Source organism: Mobula birostris, chromosome 10, assembly GCF_030028105.1.
Source record: "Mobula birostris isolate sMobBir1 chromosome 10, sMobBir1.hap1, whole genome shotgun sequence".
In the NCBI taxonomy this organism is placed as follows: Eukaryota; Metazoa; Chordata; class Chondrichthyes; order Myliobatiformes; family Myliobatidae; genus Mobula; species Mobula birostris.
The window spans coordinates 61,017,365-61,040,925 of NC_092379.1; the positions used below are offsets into that span (position 1 = coordinate 61,017,365).

General features: G+C 42.4%; 1 protein-coding gene across 1 annotated transcript in view; it reads right to left on the bottom strand.

Moving 5' to 3' along the window:
- Positions 1-3,473: 3,473 nt before the first annotated feature.
- The window catches only part of LOC140203691 (sodium/hydrogen exchanger 2-like), a 104,244-nt gene continuing 84,156 nt past the window's right edge, over positions 3,474-23,561 (bottom strand). Inside the window, exons 6-7 of the mRNA XM_072269737.1 lie at positions 17,815-17,979; positions 3,474-3,723 (exon numbers count right to left, since the gene is read on the bottom strand). Coding sequence (XP_072125838.1) covers positions 3,474-3,723; positions 17,815-17,979 — 415 coding nt within the window. The remainder of the gene's footprint in view (positions 3,724-17,814; positions 17,980-23,561) is intronic.

Sequence of the window (23,561 nt, forward strand, 5' to 3'; positions counted from 1 at the left end):
AGCTAATTTTTTACCTTTAATTGATCAGATTAAGCTTTTGTTTATTAAATGGTCACCAATCTCTTTGTCTTTAATTGGTCGAATTAATGCTATTAAGATGATTATTTTGCCCAAATTTCTATATGTATTTCAATCGATTCCAATTTTTATCCCAAAATCTTTTTTTGATAACGTAGATTCAAAAATTTCCTCATATATACGGCAGAACAAAAATCCTAGGTTAAGTAAAATGTATTTACAAAAACCTAAAAAGGAGCGGGGGCTTGTCCTCCCGAATTTTAGATTCTATTATTGGGCAATTAATATTCGATGTTTAAAATTTTGGTTACGAGATTTGGATGTACCTTTAAATCCACACTGGGTAAATCTCGAATGTAATTCTTTACAAGGATTTTCTTTGGGTTCGGTTTTAGGAACTTCGCTTCCTTTTAATTCTTCTAAATTGTATAAACAAATGAATAATCCAATAGTTAAGCATACTTTACGTATATGGTTTCAATTTCGAAGATTTTTTGGGTTTAATCAATTTATTTTAGCAAGTCCTATCTTACCTAATTTCCTTTTTCAACCTTCCACTATGGATAAAGCTTACTTTGATTGGAAAACCAAAGGTATAGTACGTTTTCGTGATTTATTTTTGGATAATTGTTTCATGTCTTTTGATCAACTTTCTAATAAATGTAACTTACCCAGATCTCACTTTTTTAGATATTTACAGATTAGAAACTTCTTAATTACTGTTTCTCCTAATTTTCCACACCCATACCCAATGGACACTTTGGAAAAAATTTTAGATTTAAATCTTTCTCAGAAAAGTGTTGTAGCAATTATATATAATGTAGTTATGAATTTATCCTCTGATGTTTCCAATAAAATTAAAGCTGATTGGGAAAGAGAACTTAAGATTGTTATACCGACTGAAAAATGGGAAAAAATTCTTCAATTGGTTAATTTATCCTCTATATGTGCCAAACATGCATTGATACAGTCTAAAGTAGTGCACAGGGCCCATATGTCCAAAGATAAACTATCTCGTTATTACTCTTACATTAACCCAATATGTGATAGATGTCATTGCGAGATAGCTTCTTTAACTCACATATTTTGTGCATGTTCTTTGTTGGAAAAATATTGGAAAGATATTTTTGTCATTATTTCAACGGTTTTGAATATAGACTTATTACCTCACCCAATTACTGCTATCTTTGGATTACCAATGATAGATTCAAGTTATTTAACCTCTTTGATGATTGCATTTCTTACTCTAACAGCTAGAAGATCTATTTTGCTGAATTGGAAGGAGATTAACCCTCCTACTGTATTCCAATGGCTTTCACAAACTATGGTGTGTTTGAATTTGGAAAAAATTAGGAGCGCGGTTTATGACCCTTCCAATAAATTTGAAAAAACTTGGAGGCCATTTATTCAGCATTTTCATTTGATGTAAGTTGATCATTTCCAAACTTGTTTTATCTCTCTGTACTGCTGGTTGAGAGGAGCAGAGTCGTCGACCCTAAGGTTTTCTTCTTTCCCATTTTTAAGTTGTTAGTATTGCCCAGGTCTTTAGTTTAGTTGACTAATTCTGTTTAGTTTAGTTTTTTTTTTGGGATAGGGTTTTTTTTTCTTTTTTTTTCTTTTTCATGTTTGTTTTCAGTTTTTTTTTGCTTTGTATTATTCATTCCTATTCTACATGATTGGAAGTTTTGTCAATTTACACTATTTGGTCTTACAATTATTTATTTTAACTGGAACAATGTATCTCCTACTATTTGTATTATTGCTATGTTATGTTTTCATTCTATGAAATTAATAAAAAGATTGAAAAAGAAAGGAAGTTGTATACAGACCCCCAAACAGTAGTAAGAATGTGGTCTACAAATTTCAATGGGAGGTAAAAAAATGCATGCCAAAAGGGTGAATGTTACAATAGTCATGGGGGATTTTAGTATGCAGGTAGATTGGGAGATTCAAATTGGTGTGGGTTTCCAAGAGGGGGAATTTCTTGATGCTTACAGGATGGCTTTTTAGATCAGTTCATGGTTGAGCCCACTATGGGATCAGTTATTCTGGATTGGGTGTTCTGCAATGAACCAGAATTGATTAGAGAGCTTAAGGTAAAAGAACCCTAAAGGGTAAGTGATCTTAATATGACTGAATTCACCCTGAAATTTGAGAAAATGAAACTAAAGTCAGATGTATCAGTATTACAGTTGAGTAAAGGGAATTACAGAGGCATGAGAGAGAAGTTGGCTAGCATTGATTGGAAAAGAACACCGGCAGGGATGATGGCAGAGCAGCAATGGTTGGAATTTCTGGAAGAAATTCAGAAGGCACAGGGTATATACATCCCAAAAAGGAAGAGGTATTCTAAAGGAAAGATGATAGGTACGTAGGTAACAAGAGAAGTCAAAGCCAGCATAAAAGCCAAAGAGAGGGCATGTCATGGAACAAAAATTAGTAGGAAGTTAGAGGATTGGGAAGCTTTTAAAACTGACTGAAGGCAACTAAAACATCATTAAGAAGGTAAAAATGGAATATGAGAGTAAGCTAACCAATAATATTAAAAAGGATATCAGAAGTTTCTTCAGAGACATTAAGTGTAAAAGAAAAGTGAGAGTGGATATTGGACCACTAGAAAACGATGCTGGCGAGGTAGTAATGGGGGACAATGAAATGGCAGATGAACAGAGTAAGTATTCTGCATCAGTCTTCAATGTGGAAGACACTAGCAGTATGGTGGAAGTTCCATGTGTCAGTGCTCACAAAGTGTGTGAAGTTACTATAACTAGAGAAGGTTACTGGGAAACTGAAAGGTCTGAAAGAAGATAAGTCACCCTGGACCAGATGGTGTACACCCAAGCGTTCTGAAAGAGGTGGCTGAGGAGATTGTGGAGGCATTAGTAATGATCTTTCAAGAATCACTAGATTCTGGAATGGTTCTGGAAGACTACAAAATTGCAAATGTCACACCACACTTCAAGAAGGGAGAGAGGCAGGAGAAAGGAAATGATAGACCAGTTAGTCTGACCTCAGAGGCTGGGAAGATGTTGGAATCGATTTTTTTAGGGATGAGATCTCAGGGTACTTAGAGGGCACATGATAAAATAGGCCATAGTCAGTATGGTTTCCCTAAGGGAAAATCTTGCCTGACAACTCAATTGGAATTCTTTGAAGAAGTAACAAGCAGGATAGACAGAGGAAAATCAGTTGATGTTGTGCATTTGGATTTTCAGAAGTCCTTTGACAAGATGCCATGCATGAGGCTGCTTAACAAGCTGAGCCCATGGTATTACAGGAAACTACCTTTGTTGCCTGGGAACTCCAAAAATTCAAATTTGACATTGTTGCTCTGAGTGAGAACCGCAGAATTGGAGAAGGGCAACCAAGAGCAAGGTCAGTCCACCTTTCTCTGAAGATAACTTGATCCTGAACAACCAAGGATCCATGGAGTAGGTTTTGCCATCCGAAACAGCCTACTTCAGAAGCTGACAGAGCAACCACTGGGAATCAATGGACATCTCATGACTCTGTGAATCCAGCTTGTCAAGAACCAACATGCCACCATCATCAGCATCTATGCTCCAACTATGAACGCTGAAGATGAAGTAAAAATGAACTTCTACACCCAACTTGACGACATCCTTTCCTCTGCTCCCAACAACGACAAGATCATTCTCTCGGGAGACTTCAATGCCAGAGTCGGGAAAGATCATAGGCTCTAGACTGGAATAATAAGCAAGGAAGGAGTTGGCAAGGTCAACTCAAATGGAACACTCCTCCTCACCAAATGTGCTAAACACAACCTGGTGATTACAAACACCCTATTTTGCCAGAAAAATAGGCACAAAGTCTCCTGGCAGCATCCACGCTCCAAACACTGGCACCTCATCAACTACACCATCGTACGATCTCGGGACTAACAAGATGTACTGATAACAAGATTACTGGTGCCAACGAGTGCTGGACGGACCATCGACTCATCTCATCCACCATGAGAATGAAGACTCGGCCCAAAATGAAACACCAAAATCAGAACGCTATTAAGAAATTCAATGTTGACATCCTTCAAGACATCAACCATGTACAGAATTTCCAATAACATCTTCAAGAACAACTGCCTCAACAAATCCCACCATCTGTAGAAGAACACTGGAATCAATTGAAGAACACTATCATCACCTCCTGCAAATAAACAATTGGGTTCAAGTTGAAAAAACATCAGGATTGGTTCGATGACAACGACAAATTATTCCAACAACTCATCAATGAAAAGAGAAAAGCTTTCATCACCTTACAAAATGACCAGCAATCGGCTAACAAAAGGAAACACGATCAGGAATGCAAGGCTGCAGTCCAGAAGAGCACCCGAAACCTGAAAAACCTTTGGTGGAGGCAGAAAGTTCAGGAAATCCAACACTAGCAGACGCCAACGAAACTTGAGGCTTTTTCAATGCATCTAAAGCTATTTTTGGCCCATCCACTCATGGTCAAGCCCCTCTCAAAAGCAAAGATGGTTCAACCATCCTAAAGAGCAATGCTGACATCAATTCTAGATGGAGGGAACACCTTGAAGATCCTCTAAATCAAATTGTCTCATTTGACAGGAATGTGTTTAATAACATTCAAAACAGCACGTTGACAATTCCCTAAGCAAAATGCCAACGCTTGAAGAAGTCAAGGAAGCCATCATAACCTTGAAAAGCAACAAGGCCGCTGGACTCGATGGAATACCAGCCGAGATCTACAAAATTGGAGGTAACCCACTTCTTTACCAACTGCATCAACTTCTCATCAAGATCTGGATAAATGAAGACGTACCAGCAGACTTTAGAGACTTTAGAGACAAAGCAATCAATCCGAATGCGAAAACTATTGTGGAATTTCCTTGTTGGCAACAGCAGGAAAGATCCTCACCCGCATCATGAACAACCAGCTCAGGCCTGTAGTTGAGAAGATCCTTCTGGAGACACAAGCCAGTTTTAGACCATCACATGGAGCAATTGACATGATCTTCATAATGCAACAACTACAAGAAAGATGTCATGAACAACTTCAACCTTTATACATGATAAAGTCCCACATAGGAGATTAGTGGGCAAAATTAGGGCATGTGGTATTGGGGGCAGAGTACTGACATGGATTGAAAATTGGCCAGCTGACAGAAAACAAAGAGTAGCGATTAACGGGTCCCTTTCGGAATGGCAGGCAGTGACCAGTGGGGTACCGCAGGGTTCAGTGCTGGGACCGCAGCTATTTACAATATATATTAATGATTTAGATGGGGGAATTAAAAGTAACATTAACAAATATGCTGATGACACAAAGCTGGGTGGCAGTGTGAAATGTGAGGAGGATGTTATGAGAATGCAGGGTGACTTGGACAGGCTGGGTGAGTGGGCAGATGCATGGCAGATACAGTTTAATGTGGATAAGTGTGAGGTTATCCATTTTGGTGCTAAGAACAGGAAGGCAGATTATTATCTAAATGGAGTCAAGTTAGGAAAAGGGGAAGCACAACGAGATCTAGGTGTTCTTGTACATCAGTCACTGAAAACAAGCATGCTAGTACAACAGGCAGTGAAGAAAGCTAATGGCATGCTGGCCTTCATAACAAGGGGAGTTGAGTATAAGAGCAGAAAGGTCCTTCTGCAGCTGTACAGGGCCCTGGTGAGACCACACCTGGAGTACTGTGTGCAGTTTTGGTCTCCAAATTTGAGGAAGGACATTCTTGCTATTGAGGGAGTGCAGCGTAGGTTCACGAGGTTAATTCCCGGGATGGTGGGACTGTCAAATGTCGAAAGATTGGAGCGACTGGGCTTGTATACTCTGGAATTTAGAAGGCTGAGAGGGGATCTTATTGAAACATATAAGATTATTAAGAGATTGGACATGCTGCAGGCAAGAAGCATGTTCCTGCTGATGGGTGAGTCCAGAACCAGAGGCCACAGTTTAAGTATTAGGGGTAGGCAATTTAGAACGGAGTTGAGGAAAAACTTTTTCACCCAGAGAGTGGTGGATATATAGAATGCTCTGCCCCAGAAGGCTGTGGAGGCCAAGTCTCTGGATGCTTTCAAAAAAGAGATGGATAGAGCTCTTAAAGATAGCGGAATCAAAGGTTATGGGGATAGGGCAGGAACTGGGTACTGATAGTGGATGATCAGCCATGATCATAGTGAATGGCGGTGCTGGCTCAAAGGGCCAAATGGCCTACTCCTGCACCTATTGTCTATTGTCTATTGTACATGTCATTCATCGACCTCACCAAAGCCTTTGATTTGGTATCAAGGGAACTCCTATGGGATGTCCTATCCTCCTATGGATGCCCTGAAAAGTACATTTGAATCCTGAGACTCCTCCACGATGGCATGTTTGCCACAGTCATGGTCAGCAATAGTAACTGTGAATCTTTTCAAGTTAGATCAGGAGTAAAACAGGGATGCATGATTGCCCCAACTTTGTTCACCATCTTCATTGCGACAATCATCCACATCGTCAAGGACGACCAACCCGCAGGAATCAAAATTGTCTACAGAACAGATGGCAGACTTTTCAATCTTTCCCGTCTCAAGTCTAAAAGCAAGACATCCACGAGTTCCCTCATCGAGTTCCAATATGCAGATGACAACAGTGTTGCAGCTCTCTCAGAAAATTACCTACAACAGATTCTGACTGCCTTCAACCGTGCATACACGAAACTTGGACTTACCATCAATTCCAAGAAGACTCAGATCATCTACTAATCATCACCAACTGAGACAAATCGGATAGAACCATCAATTCAACTTGGCGAAACAACCCTGGAAAACATGGACCACTTTCCGTATCTTGGAAGTCACCTGTCCTCCAACGTTGACCTTAATGACAAGATCCAACATTGTCTTAAATACGCTGGAACAGCTTTTGTTAGTGTACAAAGCAGTGGTAACCCCAACACTCCTGTATGCATCAGAAACCTAGACACCATAGTGACAACATCTGAAGGCACTTGAAAAGTTCCATCAACGCTGTCTTCGAAACATCTTAAATGTCAGCTGGGAAGATAGAAGAACCAACGTCAGTGTGCTAAATGAAGCAAAAACAACAAGCATTGAAGCCTACGTCATCAAGAACCAACTAAGGTGGAGCAGTCATGTTGTTTGGATGAATCTTCTACTCCCAGCTTAAAGAAGGCAAACGTAAAAGAGGTGGACAACAGAAGAGATTCAAAGACGTCTTAAAAGCCAAAATGAAGAAATGTAACATCGACATCAGCAATTGGGAAACCAATGCCAAGGACAGGAAACTCTGGCGAGCCATCATCCGAGAAGGAACAGCAACTTTCGAAGCCAACAGATGTGCAGAATTAGAAGAAAGGAGAAGAAAATGGAAACAGAGGCAGCAACAACCAGAGCCCGATCTGCCATCTAGAACTACCTGCCCTGAATGCGAAAGAACTTTCAAAGCCAAGTTTGGACTCATAAGCCACTTGAGAACCCATAAATAGATCAACGGAACAGAGACCATCATCCTCGACTTCGAGGGATAGCCACAACGATTACAGGAAAGATTCTAGCATGGATAAAGCAGTGGCTGATTGGCAGTATGCAAAGAGTGGGAATAAAGGGAGCCTTTGCTGGTTGTCTGCCAGTGGCTAGTGGTGTTCCACAGGGGTCTGTATTGGGACTGCTTCTTTTTATGTTTCCTTGGATGACGGAATTGATGGCTTTGTTGCAAAGTTGCAACAAAGTTGCTCCTCCACTGTCTTCATATTTCTTTGGATGATGGAATTGATGGCTTTGTTGCAAAGTTGCAACAAAGCCATCAATTCCATCATCCAAAGAAATATGAAGACAGTGGAGGAGCAGGTAGTTTTGAGGAAGTAGAGAGGCTTCAGAAGGACTTAAACAGATTAGGAGAATGGGCAAATAAGTGGTAGATGGAATACAGTGTCAAGAAGTGTACGGTCATGCACTTTGGTAGAAGAAATAAAAGGGTTGACTATTCTCTAAATGGAGATAAAATACAAAAATCTGAGGTGCAAAGGGACTTAGGAGTTCCTGTGCAGAATTCCATAAAGGTTAATTTGCAGTTTGAGTCTGTGGTGAAAAAGGCAAATGTGCTGTTATCATTAATTTCAAGAGGACAAGAATACAAAAGTAAGGATGTAATGTTGAAACTTTATAAAGCTCCTCCTGTGAGATGTGGGATTTCAGGGTACCTTGACACACTCTCTGATGACAAGGTCTGTGGGAAATGCGTCCAACTGCAGCTTCTGACTGGACTGACAAGGAGCTGTAGCTGGATGTCCTCAGGATCATCAGGATGTTAAAAACCTCATAGGTGAGACTTTTACTGAGGGGATCATACACAGAGCGCAGGCTTCAGATAGTAGATGGGTGACTGCCAGGAGAAGTAATGGAAGTAAGTGGTCAGTGCTGTGTTCCCCTGTGGCCATTCTGTCCTGTAACAACAGGGGTACTGCTGGGGACATGACCTGTCAGGGCACAGCCAGTGGCACTGTGGCTGGCTCTGAGGTTCAGCAGGGAAGAGTAAAGTCAGGCAGAGCGATAGTGACAGAAGACTCAATGACTAGGGGATTGACAGAAGATTCTGTGGCTGCAAAAGAGAGGCCTGGGTGGTGTGTTGCCTCCCAGGAGCAAGGGTCCGGAATGTCTCAGAGAAGATTCTCAAGAGGGCGAGTGAGCAGCCAGAAGTTGTGCTGCACCAGCGACATGGGCAGAAAAGGGGGAGGACATCCTGCCCAGTAAGTACAGGGAGTTAGGGAAAAGGCTGAAGAGCAGGAGCTCCAAGGTAGCAATCTCATGCCAATCAGGGCAGGAATAGGGTGATAGTACACACGGAAGAGTGGCTGAGGAAGTGATGCAGGAGGCAGGGATTCATTGGGATATCTTCTGGGAAGGTATGACCTGTAAAAATGGACAAATTACACCTGAACCTGAGAGACCCAATATTCTTGCAGACAGGTCCGCTGGAGTTCTTGGAGAGGGTTTAAACTAATTTGGCAGGGTTATGGGAACTGCAATGATAGAGCTGAGGATGGACAGTTGGAATACAAGTCGAATCAGTCTATAGTAAGACCGTGTGGAAGGACAGGCAGATGAGCGGACAAATTACAGTCAGTGGGATGAGTTGAAGTGTAACTGGGGGAAACATCAAAAAGTCTGAAATACAAGACTGAAAGAGTTATATGTGAATGCATGCAGGTTACAGAATAAGGTAGACAATCTGTAGCACAGTAGGAAATTGACAGGTATGACATTGTGGGCATCACTGAGTCATGGCTGAAGGAAGATTATAGGTAGGAGTTTAACATCCAAGGATACACATAGTATTGATAGGACAGGCTGGTAGGCAGAGAGGGGCAGATGATTTTGTTGATAAAAAAATGAAATCTTATTCTCAGAAAGAGGTGACATACGATCAGAAGTTGCAGAATCTCTGTGGGTAGAGTTAAGAAACTGCAAGAGTAAATAGACCTTTCTGGGAGTTACGTCCAGGCCTCTGAACAATAGCCAGGACGTGGGATGTAAATTACTATGGAGATAGAAAAGGGCAATGTTACGATAGTCATGGGGGATTTCAATATGCAAGTAGATTGGGAAAATCAGATTGGTGCTGGATCACAAGAGAAGGAATTTATAGAATGCCAATGAGATTGATTATTAGAGCAACTTGTGGTTGAGCACACTAGGGGGAAGGCAATTCTGGATTGTGTGTTGTGTAATGAACCAGATTTGAGTCAGGAGCTTCAAGTAAAGGAACACTAAGGAGACAGTGAACATAATATGATAGAATTCACCCTGCAGTATTAGAGGGAGAAGATAAAGGCAGATGTAACAGTATTACAGTGGAGCAAAGGGTATTACAGAGGCTTGAGAAAGGAGCTGGCCAAAGTTGATTGGAAGGAGGCAGTGGCACGGATGACGGCAAAACACTAATGGCTGGAGCTTCTGGGAGCAGTTCAAAGGTGCAGGATAAATGGCTACCAAAGATGAAGAAGTATTCTAAAGGGAGGATGAGGCAACCAATAGCAACAACATGGACAATAGTGCGTAAAAATGGATCAGCAAATTTGAGCATGACACCAAGACGAGGGTGTACTGGACTGTGAGGAAGACTATCAAAGCTTGCAGTGAGATCTGGACCAGCTTGGAAAAGGCAGACGGAATTTACTGCAGACAAGTGTGAGGTTTTGCACTTTTGGGAGGGCAGACCAGGGTAGAACTTACACAGTGAATAGTAGGGTACTGAGGAGGGCAGTAGAACAGTGGGATCTGTGAATACATCCATAATTCTTTGAAAGTAGCATCACAAGTAGATGCCATCGTAAAGAGAGCTTTTAGCACATTGACCTTCATAACCGAAGTATTGAGTGCAGGAGTTGGGATATTATGTTGAAATAATTTGTTGGTGACACCTAATTTGGAGTATTGTGTATAGTTCTGATCTCCTACCTGCAGGACGGATATCAAAAAGATTGAAGGACTGCAGAGGAAACTTACAAGGATATTGCTGGGTCTTGAGGGCCTGAGTTATAAGAAAAAGTTGAATAGATTAAGACTTTATTCCCTAGCGCATAGGGGAATAAGTGCAGATTTAATAGAGGTATACAAAATTATCAAGGGTATTGATTGGGTAAATGCAAGCAGGCATTTGCGGGTTAAAGGTGAAAGGTGAAATGTCTGTGGAAAACATGATACGGAACTTCTTCCCTCACAGAATGGCGAAAGTGTGGAACAAGCTGCCCAAAGAAGTGATGAAAGTGGGTTAAATTTCAAAATTTAAGAGAAATTTGGATAGGTACATTGATGGGACGTCTTTTGGAGGTCAGTTGTCTGGATGCAGGTCAATGGGATGAGGCAGAATAACAGTTTGGAATGGACTACATGGGCCAAAAGACTGTTTATGTGCTGTAGTGTTCTACAACCTATGACTCTCCATTAACCGGGTGAGTCTGCAAGCAAATGTCTGGGGTCCTGTCACTGTTAGTTACTTTAATGGAAGCATAAGCCTATGCGTTTTGTATGTTGTTATTAAAATGACCAACAGAGTAGGTCAATGGAATCCAATATTTTTCCTTGTAGAGTTATGAAGACTAAATGAAATTAGCAGAGGCACTACTGAAGGAATTATCTCTTTTGTGCTCTAGATAAATGCTGTATGTCCAGATTTCTGTATATTAATGCGTTAAGTAATAATTCTTCTCTGTTTCAATTGGAAAATATAGTATGAAAGAAAGCACAATAATATCAATTCAAAAAAGTACCTGCTAGTGTCAACGTTACTGGTTAATTCATCATACCTTTAGAGAATTTCGAATGACATCTTCTTTCAGTAAACTCTCTTGACGACGCAGAAAAATTTCTTTTGCCTGGTTTGAGTTTTTCCCTTGCGGCAAGGTGTGTCTGCTATAAGATGGCATCTGTTCAAATGGAACCAACATATCACAGCGTCAGTAAGGTGCCACACAACTAATGTTCTTTTCACTCACTTCACCACTTGCATGAGTCACAAGGAACAACCCAACAGGATATTGAAATGGAATGATAAGCATTAGAAGGTGCTGAATTAGAAAGTATGATTGAGATATATCTATGATACATATAGATAAGTATGTGTCTATATACATATAAATATAAAAATAAATATATATAAGTGTGTGTGTGTGTGTGTGTGTGTGTGTGTGTGTGTATCTATGAATCTAAAGTAGAGACATCTTGACTCAATGGGAAGGAATATGCAGAGGCAATAATGTTTGGCGATTAAACTTTGTGGTATGGGGTTTCTCATCACTGCAGTCGTTCTCAGGAGTTAGCTCTGCCAGTCAGTACCACTGACACACCTAGATTGTTGTGAGGCCAGTCACATGAGTGTTCACAGACAAAAACTAGGAAGTAAAAAGCACAACTTTACAGGTTGTAAATAACATAAAACAAAGAGTGAAATGTGTAGATGGAAGCAGGCATGTTTGAAGCAATCTGTCATTCAATATTTTTTGAAATAAAATGTGAATGTCTCTGTTCACTCAAGTGCTGTCTGTCTCAATGGCAAGGGCTTTTTGACACACCATCACCAACTGTCCTTGAACTCAGTTACTCAATAGGCCACTTCAGTGGGCAATACAGAGAAGCATCACTTGACAAATTTTACAAAATCTGAAAGAGCTGAATTTGTGTAACATATACAATGTTAAAATTTAGTCAGAAATGATTATGTTCAGGATGTGCAATGTCAAATTAAACAAACAAAAAATGAAAGCATTGAGGCATCCTGAACCTTTAAGCTGTGCACAAAGAAGTCCATCTGAGAAAACCAGGTGGCAAATCAGTGAAAGATCTGGCTTCCTGCACACTTTAAGCATTAATTACTACACAGAACAAATAAACGTCCATACCGTTTGCCTAATTCGATAAAGATTTCTTATCAAGAGCTCCTGGATGTTATCAAGCTCTTCTGGAGGCACTGGGCTTTTGGATACTTCAGTTGTTTTCTCACTGCTGTGTTCAGAAGATTAAAAACATAATTCACTTTCACAGCATGTCTATTACTTGAGTTAGCTTATTAGCAATGCTCTCATGACAGTGAAATTTATGCCTTTACTGAATTTCAGCTTGTTAAGTTTAATGAAGCTTTGGTTCGAGGAATTTATTGTCATAATTAGGAGTCCCATTTTAGACAGAGGTAGCAAACAAAACTAACACCTAAAGCAAACATTAAGGCCAATATTTGACTCTTCAATATACCAGACAAGCATTGGGCTGGAGGAGCTTGGAATAGGTTGCCAGGAAAGGTTTTGGGAGCTGTTCAACTGGTAAACAAGACTGATCTATGTCCCCATATTAATGTGCAATTTGGAACGGAGAACCACATGAAAGATCGAGTTAAAAGATTCAACAGAGACTGGATCTATATCAACCAAAGGATGAAGATGGAAAGAAATCTTAGATTCTCCCTTCAGGAGAAGGGTCTAGAAACTTGGGCTAAAATGGTGCCCATATCCTCCCTCTCCAGTTTTCATCTCCACTAAAGTAAATTGTCTATATCAGTCTTCTGCGAACATCCAAGAGAATTTTTAGTTTCACCATCAAGCATGGATAGGTTCCCCTTGAAGCAAACACTTTTTGCTTCTCTACCTGAGTTCCCATTGTTTAAGTGAAAACCAGAGTGATGGGTTTCAGCAGGCTGACCATGAAGTACTCCATATAGACCATTACAGTCTGTTTGACAGTGAAGTATTCTATATAGACCATTACAGTCGGTTTAACAGTGGAGTACTCCACATGGACCATTACAGTCTGTTTAACAGTGGAGTACCCCATATAGACCATCACAATCTGTTTGAGAGAGGGGTACTCCATATAGACCATGACAGTCTGTTTGATGGTCCTGTACTCCATATAGACCATTACAGTCTGTTTGACAGAGGGGTATTCCATATAGACCATTACAGTCTGTTTGACAGTGCTGTACTCCACATAGACCATCTTAGGAGCCTCACCTTAATAATGTAGGGCTGTGCCCCTGGGTCAGTTGTAACGGGTTGGACTGTGCTGGGCTGGAATTGATGATTAGAATTTGCCCATGCATGGGCCAAACCTTACCACCTTCTACACCCTGAATTCTAGCCTTGTGGTCTCAGCTTCAGGTTGCCAAATCTGTGTTTCCACTTCAGAACCAACTGAAAGCACTTTGACAGAAGGTAAGTCATGGCTATTTTTGAAGCTCATTAGTCATTTGGTGGTGTTGGCATTCAGGAACATTTAAACTATTAACTATATTATTTATCTTCTGATCATGACATAGGTGTCCCTCCAGCCTTTTGGGTCTATAGTAGCTCCTAGGAGATCTCAGTCGTCCCACATTTCTCTCAGTTACCCATCAATGCCACTATGATTATTTTTGTTATTAGTAGCAGTCGTGTGATCACTCGAGTTGAGTGTAATGTTCTCCCAAGGGGTTATTCCCTTAATGGAGAAGGCCTTTGTGTGACTTGGTTTAATGTGGGGGAGTTGTTGCACTATCAGCCTCTACATGCTGCTTGACGGATCGGGGTCAGGGTCCTGTAGCTCAGACTGGGGACCCTTTACAGCTGCAGCTTCCTCCACCTTCACTGCTGTTGTAACGTTTCATCATCTTCCGCCCACTCCACCATTGAGATCTCAGTTCGATTGCTCTTTGTTTGGAACCTCCTAACTGATCTTACCACCATGGTGACCCCACGGGAGTTAAGTTTCAGCAACTCACAAGACTCCTCAGTAGATAAGGTAATGATGCTTAGAGAAGTATATTTTTGTCTTGAAGTATTTCTTATAATTTTTATCATTCATCCACACTAATGTACAGTAGCCAGCGTAGATCTCAGAGTGGAATCCCCAATTTTGTCAACTTCAGTCCTGCTCCATGCCTGGAGCACAACAACTAGAAACTCCATCCCAAATCCTTCTTTCTCTCCACTCTACTTTAAATTCCTCTTTCATACTTGGTCCGATGACCAGGTTTCTGGTCATTACCCTACTCTTACCATTTTCAAATTCTTAATGTTTAAATTCTTAATCCGTTGGCTGTGTGTTAACACTTGCTTGGTCATTTCCCCTTGTAACACTGAGGAAAACTATAATATAGATGTTATATACAGGAAAGTTGTTTCTGTAACATCTGCAAGGGGGCATGATTTTATTGTACATGTTCTTGTGAATATAAGCAACCAAATATTATGAAAAACACAGCAAGTAGCGTCAATTCAGAGTCTTCTGTGTCAGAATTGGCCAGGATTCATTCTTGACCAGAGCCTAGTTCTGGGAATTGAGACTGCATAGTGAAACACTTCTGATCAAGAGCTGGGAGCTGTAGAGTATTCAGTTAACTCAAGGCATGAGATCCACAATGACTTAATTGTCTTGAATCAGAATTGGCTTTCCGATAGCAGACAGCCAGTGGCGGTGAAAAAGTGTACGTACTCTGGGTGGAGGTCTGTGACAAGTGATTTTTTTTGCAGGGATGTGCCCTGAGCCTCTGTTGTTTGTGATATATAGTGGATTCTGATTAATTTGCCCATCAGTTAGTCGGGGCAGCAACTTATTTGGGACAACTCTTAAAGAACAAAAACAAATCAAGAAAATAGCCAGGATTCCTTTTGCTTACTTGGGACACTATGCCGCCTAATTGGGGCAAGAGCCTGTTGCTGAATAATTTCTAACTAGTGTCAGACATGTGCGCTTGTGTGGCCGTTAGACACAACACTGAATTTAGAGCAAACAGTTTTTAAATAGTTTCAGTTGTGTGTGTTTATGTTCAATAAGCAGTGATTTGTGTCACGGATAATTAATGAGGAATAATCAGTAAGACAATTCAGAACTGTTTTGCTCACTGCGGTTTCAAGCATTCAGGCTTGGAGATGCCAGAGACGGCCAGGAGTGAAAATGAAACAATTTCACTACTTCAACAAGTTAGAAACTATGAAGAATTTGAATGTATCGACAATCATCTTGAATGTTACAAAGAAAAAGAAGATTTGGAGGATGCAATTGTTGATGGCATTGTATGAAGACAGTCATACTGCACTGACTTTGTTCATTTTCAGTCAAAAGAATGCAACATGGATGAATTCCTCTGTCAATAAATATTAGGAACTAATACATAGTTTTGTAGTACTGCTGTAGTATTGGTACTGTTCTAATTTGTTCTGTATTTCATTTAAACACATCATTTTTTCTTTGTTTGTCTTTTTCATAGTTTTAAACTATTTTCATGAAACTTCAGCCAATTGGGCCAGCCGTTTAATTCGGCCAGAATGTACTGGCCCTGTTGAGTTGCTGTTAACTGGACACTGTATATTAACAACTTGGATGAAGATACAGGTGGGTGGATTGATAAGTTTGCAGAGGGAGGAGGTGAATGGGGAGGTGAGGGAGGAGGTGAATGGGAGGAGATGAATGGGAGGAGGTGAGGGAGGAGGTGAATGGGGAGGTGAAGAAGGAGGTGAATGGGGAGGTGAGGGAGGAGGTGAATGGGGAAGTGAGGGAGGAGGTGAATGGGAGGAGGTGAGGGAGGAGGTGAATGGGAGGATGTGAATGGGAGGAGGTGAGGGAGGAGGTGAATGGGAGGAGGTGAGGGAGGAGGTGAATGGGGAAGTGAGGGAGAAGGTGAATGAGAGGAGGTGAGGGAGGAGGTGAATGGGAGGAGGTGAGGGAGGAGGTGAATGGGGAAGTGAGGGAGAAGGTGATTGGGAGGATGTGAATGGGAGGAGGTGAGGGAGGAGGTGAATGGGAGGAGGTGAGGGAGGAGGTGAATGGGAGGAGGTGAGGGAGGAGGTGAATGGGGAAGTGAGGGAGGAGATGAATGGGAGGAGGTGAGGGAGGAGGTGAATGGGAGGAGGTGAGGGAGGAGGTGAATGGGAGGATGTGAATGGGAGGAGGTGAGGGAGGAGGTGAATGGGGAAGTGAGGGAGAAGGTGATTGGGAGGATGTGAATGGGAGGAGGTGAGGGAGGAGGTGAATGGGAGGAGTTGAGGGAGGAGGTGAATGGGGAGGTGAGGGAGGAGGTGAATGGGAGGAGGGGAGGTGAGGGAGGATTTGAATGGGAGGTGTTGCATTTCTGTTGCTTCGAAGGATACGTACCAGGAGGGAGATTAGTGGGGAGCGACAAGAGGACAAGGAAATCTCAGAGGGAGCGATCCCTGCGGAAAGCGGACAGTGACGTGGGGAAGGTAAAGGTGTGTTTATTACTATCCTTTGGAGATGTTGAAAGAGGTAGGGAATGGTGTGTGGGATGCAAGGCTCGTAGGGTGGTAGGTGAATGCAAGAGAAACTCTTTAAGGTGGCAGGAAGATGGAGTGCGTTGGATGTCTGGGAAATGGAGAAGATGCGGATGAGGGCAGCATCAATGGTGGAGGAATGGAATCCCCAGTCTTTGAAAAAGGAGGACATTTCTGATGTGCTGGAAAGGAAAGCCACATCCTGGGAACAGATGCGGTGTAGACGGAGGAACCGAGAGTTGTGAATAGCATTTTTACAAGACACAGGGTGGGAAGAGGTATAGTCAAAATAGCTGTAAGAATTGGTAGGTTTATAAAAGATGTTGGTAGACAGTTTGACTCAGAGATGGAGACAGAGAGATCGGGAAAGGGGAGGGAGGTGTCTGAAATGGACCAAGTGAATTTAAGGGCAGGGTGGAAATTAGAGGCAAAGTTGATGAAATCAATGAGCTCAGCAATGAATGCATGAAGCTAGAGGCTAGAGGCAGTTGTCAGTGTAGCACAGGAAGAATTGAGGAGCATTACCAGGGAAGGCTTTGACTATATTGTTTGATATAACTAATGAAACAGCAGGCATTAATGAGGCCCATACGGGAGCCCATGGCCACCCTTTGAGTTTGGAGAAAGCGTGAGGAGCCAAAGAAGAAATTGTTCAGGGTGGGGACCAGTTTGGTCAGTTGGAGGAGGATGGTGGTGGAGGGGAACCAGTTGGGTCTTTTGTTGAGAAAGAAACAGTAAGCTCTAAGCCCTTCTTGATAGAGGAAAGGAGTATATAGGGACTGGAATTCCATGCTGAAATTGAGGCAGCCAGGGCCAGGAAATCAAAAGCTGTTGAGGTGGTCGAGATCCATGGTGAAGATGAAGTGGTCTTGTCTTGTTATGTCGTAATCTAGTAATGTTTATTTTGGCTTATCTTGTCTTGTTATTTATGCTTAATTTGTGTAATTTACGTTCATCATAGTTAAAACAGACTGTGCTGCAAAAAGCTAGTTTCTTTGCATTTAGACCCTGGGAAAGTATGTACATGAAATGTGAAACATCAGTCGACGAGATTTACTCACTGGAGACAAGGCAGGGATGGTGCGCTTGTCAGCTGACCCGCTTCCGCGAGCTCAATGGCGTGTTTCTTTTCCAGCTTCTGGTATAACACAACTATGCTGGATTTGGAAAGGTGTTGCTCTCTGATAAAGATCTTGTTCAGATATTTGTTGTTGAAATTTTCAAATCTGTAAGACATTGGAAAACAATATTTAGGTGGGAGGGGTGTTTCATTTTTCTTGAGTTTCGACAAATACCCAAAATCTCACCAAAGCTCTCAGATTGCTGCAGTATTACATTACTGAGCTTGCAAACCTCAGTTGTCCGGAAAATCAGACATTTAGTTGAAGCAAAGAAGGTTAAGATGAAATTTAAAATCATGAAACAGAAATGAGTGGAGTCTGTTTTCACTGGCCAGAAGAGGCAAAGGATACTTTCAAGGTCAAAATATAAGTTGTTGGAAGAACTCAGCAGGTCAGGCAACATTCGTGGAGGCAAAGGCAATGTTGACATTTTGAGTCAGCTGGAGGCTTCTTTTTTGCTCTTGATCTCAGTATCTGCAGCCTCTTGTGTCAACACTTCCACGAGAATCGCATGGCCAAGACTGGTTCATTCTTTACATGAGCATGCGGGGGGCGCGCACACGCTGGGGCCCCAAGCAGTGATGGAGAGGGGACCAATGGGAGAGAGGTGTCCTCTCATTATTCTTCTCCTGGGCCAACAATGCCTCAGATTTACTGCTGTATCAGCCCCGCAGGCAGCTGAGGCTTACACAAACACTCTCCAGCTGCTGTTGATGTTCCCTAGGACTGACCCCCCTCTGGTGAGCAAATATACCAATCTAATCCCCTGGCAAATCTACTCCTGTCTGAGGCATCCTCCTTCATTCTCACCACAATCACGCAGAGTGTTTCAGTACACGTTACATGCTGCTGCCCCACAGTCCTCCACTTTATCAGTGCCTCCTCGGAAGCAGCATCTGTGTCCAGCTGAGCTGTGCTCTTTCACACAGACCTTACAAAATAGTCCCTGCATTCACCATCTGCTCTTGCTCAGTGGTGAAGGGTGAGTCACCAGGCAGTAAAAAAATCAACCTTCTGTTAAAATTTATACCCTGAAAGACTTGCTTCTGAGCTAGTGCATGTTCTGCCAGTGCCTACTGGTGATCTTCCCTCAGCCGAACCCAGTTTCCAGCAGGACTCTTCAGCTCTGACCTTGTATGCTGATAACAAGGGGATAGCCGCTGACCCCCGCTGTGTGAAGGAAGATCACAGCAACACGGCTTCAGTCAGTGAAACTCATGCTGGAGTTAACATGAAATGACCTCAAATAACTGGAAGGACAATTAAAAATTTGCCCTCTTCTGGAAGCAGTTCGATCTTCCTGTTTACCTTTTTGACATTCAGAAATAAACTGAAATAAATAGATAAATAAACAGATCATGTAGGAAATAAGATTTTCCACCCTTTCAGAGAGCAACAGCTCCCATTCCCCTATGACTGACTATATTCCTCCCTGCCTACCTGCAATAACCACCTTGCAAAGTTCTCTCAAGCCCCTGCTTTACTTTAACAAAACTGCAGTCTGGGAGGGAGGATGTCGAGGATGGGTAATTTAAAGAAACCAACAGCCATTGAAACTGGTTAGAAGAGCACTTTCCAATTATAGTTGGTGTCAATATATACACCTACTGATCTTCAACCTAGTTAAGCACAGCGTTCGATGTTTAAGTTTATCGTCATTCAACAATACACATATACACAGCTAAACGAAACATCTTTCCTCTGGGGTCAAGGTGTAAAATACAGTGCATATCATTGTGATAAACCACAATACAGTCACAAAATAATATTAGCTGAGTTCTCCAACTGACATGGCCTGAAGATCGATGGTGCCCTGGGGCCACATTTCTGTAAGAACAAGCACAGAGCAGTAACTCATCTCTTGCTGGGTCAGTTGCAGCTAAAGATAATCCAGTTGTTTCCCAAGGTGTCAACATTGGGGAGCAGTACTGACGGGGTAACCAGCAAACAGCGGTTAGCCATTTAACCTAGCATGGATTCCAGCAGGCTTACCACTCCTCTCTTTTCTCTCACAACACTCCTGGCAACTCCTGCTCTGAGTGACTACAACAAGGTACAATAGGATGAAGGCTCTGGTCTATGCAATAACCCAATACTACGCAGCTCCTCTGCTGTTGGTGTCACTAACGAACTGAACTTACAGAATTTGAATTATTAATGTCCAACAGGGTCTTGGAATCATAAGAAAAATGTGTAAGACAAACACTAAGACCGGAGAGACCGCTACGACTAAGCATGCCACCATCTTACCAGAAGTGTAAACTCACCACCATTGGACCGCACTGTTAAATACAGCAGACCAACTTCAACCAGATCTGCATCATTAGACAATGACAAACAAATATTAACCTGTCAGGCATCGCAATGTTGGAGAGTGACAGATCTGGGCACCGCACAGCCGTTAGTACGATACTGTACAGCCCGGGACGCTGGAATCTGGAGTTCTGTTCCCACGAACTCTGTAGGCAAGTTTCTACGTTCCTTCCAGGTACTCTGGTTTCCTCCCACAGTCCAACAATGTACTGGTGGTTGAAATTGTCCCGTGATTAGGCTAGGGTTAAAGTGGCGGGTTTCTGGGTGGTGCGGCCCAAAGGGCTGGAAGGGCCTTTCCTACACTGTCTTTCAAAATAAAAACAAAATCTGTCCAGATTCAGTTGCTGAGGACTTGCCAATGCTTTTCCCAGACTTCTACAATGAAAGTGCTGTGCCTCATCATTATAGCCACTGACATATTCGCTTTCACACCGTAGCTCAGCACTCTTACAGAACAGTGTGGGCCAGGTTCCTTCGTGTGCACATAACGGACGATCGAACCTGGACCCAGAACAACACCTCCTCGTTATTGACAAAAACAGCGGTGTCTACTCTTTCTGAGGAAACTGACGCATGCAAGGCTGCCCGCTCCACTTCTAACAGCTTTCTACAGGAGCACTGAGAGTGTTCAGCCTGGCTGCATCAATGTGTGGTACAGAGGCTGTGAGGCACCAGACTGCAAGACCCTACAGAGAACAGTGAGAACTGCCGACAGGCTCACCAGGAAATCACTCCCACCTTTTTGTGACACTTTCCTGCAGCATTGTATAGGAAGGGCCCAAAACATTGTTGAGAGTCCCAACCACCCACCCCACAATCTCCTTCACCCACTACCATCAGGGAGCAGGTACAGGAGCATCAGGACAAGGATTGTCAGACTGGGTAACAGCTTCTTCCCTCAGGCTGTGAAACATAGGAACATAGAAAATAGGTGCAGGAGTAGGCCATTCGGCCCTTCGAGCCTGCACCGCCGTTCAGTATGATCATGGCTGATCATCCAACGTAGAACCCTGTACCAGCCTTCCCTCCATACCCCCTGATCCCTTTAGCCAGAAGGGCCATACCTAACTCCCTCTTAAATACAGCCAATGAACTGGCCTCAACTGTTTCCTGTGGCAGAGAATTCCACAGATTCACCACTCTCTGTGTGAAGAAGTTTTTCCTAATCTCGGTCCTAAAAGGCTTCCCCTTTATCCTCAGACTGTCACACCTCGTTCTGGACTTCCCCAACATCGGGAACAATCTTCCTGCATCTAGCCTGTCCAATCCCTTTAGGATTTTATACGTTTCAATAAGATCCCCCCTCTTTCTTCTAAATTCCAACGAGTATAAGCCTAATTCATCAAGTCTTTCATCATATGAAAGTCCTGCCATCCCAGGAATCAATCTGGTGAACCTTCTTTGTACTCCCTCTATGGCAAGAATGTCTTTCCTCAGATTAGGGGACCAAAACTGCATACAATACTCCAGGTGTGGTCTCACCAAGGCCTTGGACAACTGCAATAGTACCTCCCTGCTCCTGTACTCGAATCCTCTTGCTATGAATGCCAGCATACCATTTACCTTTTTCACCGCCTGCTGTACCTGCATGCCCACTTTCAATGACTGGTGTAAAATGACACCCAGCTCTCGTTGCACCTCCCCTTTTCCTAATCGGCCAGCATTCAGATAATAATCTATTTTCCTGTTTTTGCCACCAAAGTCGATAACCTCACGTTTATCCACATTAAATTGCATCTGCCATGAATTTGCCCACTCACCTAACCTATCCAAGACACCCTGCATCCTCTTAGCATCCTCCTCACAGCTAACACTGCCGCCCAGCTTTGTGTCATCCGCAAACTTGGAGATGCTGCATTTAATTCCCTCATCCAAGTCATTAATATATATTGTAAACAACTGGGGTCCCAGCACTGAGCCTTGCGGTACCCCATTAGTCATTGCCTGCCATTCTGAAAAGGTCCCGTTTATTCCCACTCTTTGCTTCCTGTCTGCCAACCAATTCTCTATCCACATCAATACCCAATACCCAATACCGTGTGCTTTAAGTTTGCACACTAATCGCCTGTGTAGGACCTTGTCAAAAGCCTTTTGAAAATCCAAATATACCACATCCACTGGTTCTCCCCTATCCACTCCACTAGTTACATCCTCAAAAAATTCTATGAGATTCGTCAGACATGATTTTCCTTTCACAAATCCATGCTGAGTTTGTCCGATCATTTCACCGCTTTCCAAATGTGCTGTTATCACATCTTTGACAACTGACTCTAGCATTTTCCCCACCATCGATGTTAGGCTAACTGGTCTATAATTCCCCAGTTTTGCTCTCCCCACTTTTTTAAAAAGTGGGGTTCTGTTAGCCACCCTCCAATCCTCAGGAACTAGTCCAGAATCTAAAGAGGATTGAAAAATTATCACTAATGCATCCACTGTTTCTTGGGCTACTTCCTTAAGCACTCTGGGATGCAGACCATCTGGCCCTGGGGATTTATCTGCCTTCAATCCCTTCAATTTACCTAACACCACTTCCCTACTAACATGTATTTCCCTCAGTTCCTCCATCTCACTGGACCCTCTGTCCCCTACTATTTCTGGAAGATTATTTATGTCCTCCTTAGTGAAGGCAGAACCAAAGTAGTTATTCAGTTGGTCTGCCATGTCCTTGCTCGCCATAATCAATTCACCTGTTTCTGTCTGTAGAGGTCCTACATTTGTCTTAACCAATCTTTTTCTTTTCACATATCTATAAAAGCTTTTACAGTCAGGTTTTATGTTCCCTGCCAGTTTTCTCTCATAATCATTTTTCCCCTTCTTAAATAAGCCCTTTGTCCTCCTCTGCTGGACTCTGAATTTCTCCCAGTCCTCAGGTGAGCCACTTTTTCTGGCTAATTTGTATGCTTCTTCTTTGGAATTGATGCTATCCCTAATTTCTCTTGTCAGCCACGGGTGCACTACCTTCCTTGATTTATTCTTTTGCCAAACTGGGATGAACAATTGTTGTAGTTCATCCATGCAACCTTTAAATGCTTGCCATTGCATATCCACCGTTTGCCAGTCTATCTTAACTAATTCACGTCTCATACCTTCAAAGTTACCCTTCTTTAAATTCAGAACCTTTGTTTCTGAATTAACTATGTCACTCTCCATCTTAATAAAGAATTCCACCATATTATGGTCACTCTTACCCAAGAGGCCTCTCACGACAAGATTGCTAATTAACCCTTCCTCATTGCTCAATACCCAGTCTAGAATAGCCTGCTCTCTAGTCGGTTCCTCGACATGTTGGTTCAAAAAACCATCCCGCATACATTCCAAGAAATTCTCTTCCTCAGCACCCTTACCAATTTGGTTCTCCTAATCTACATGTAGAT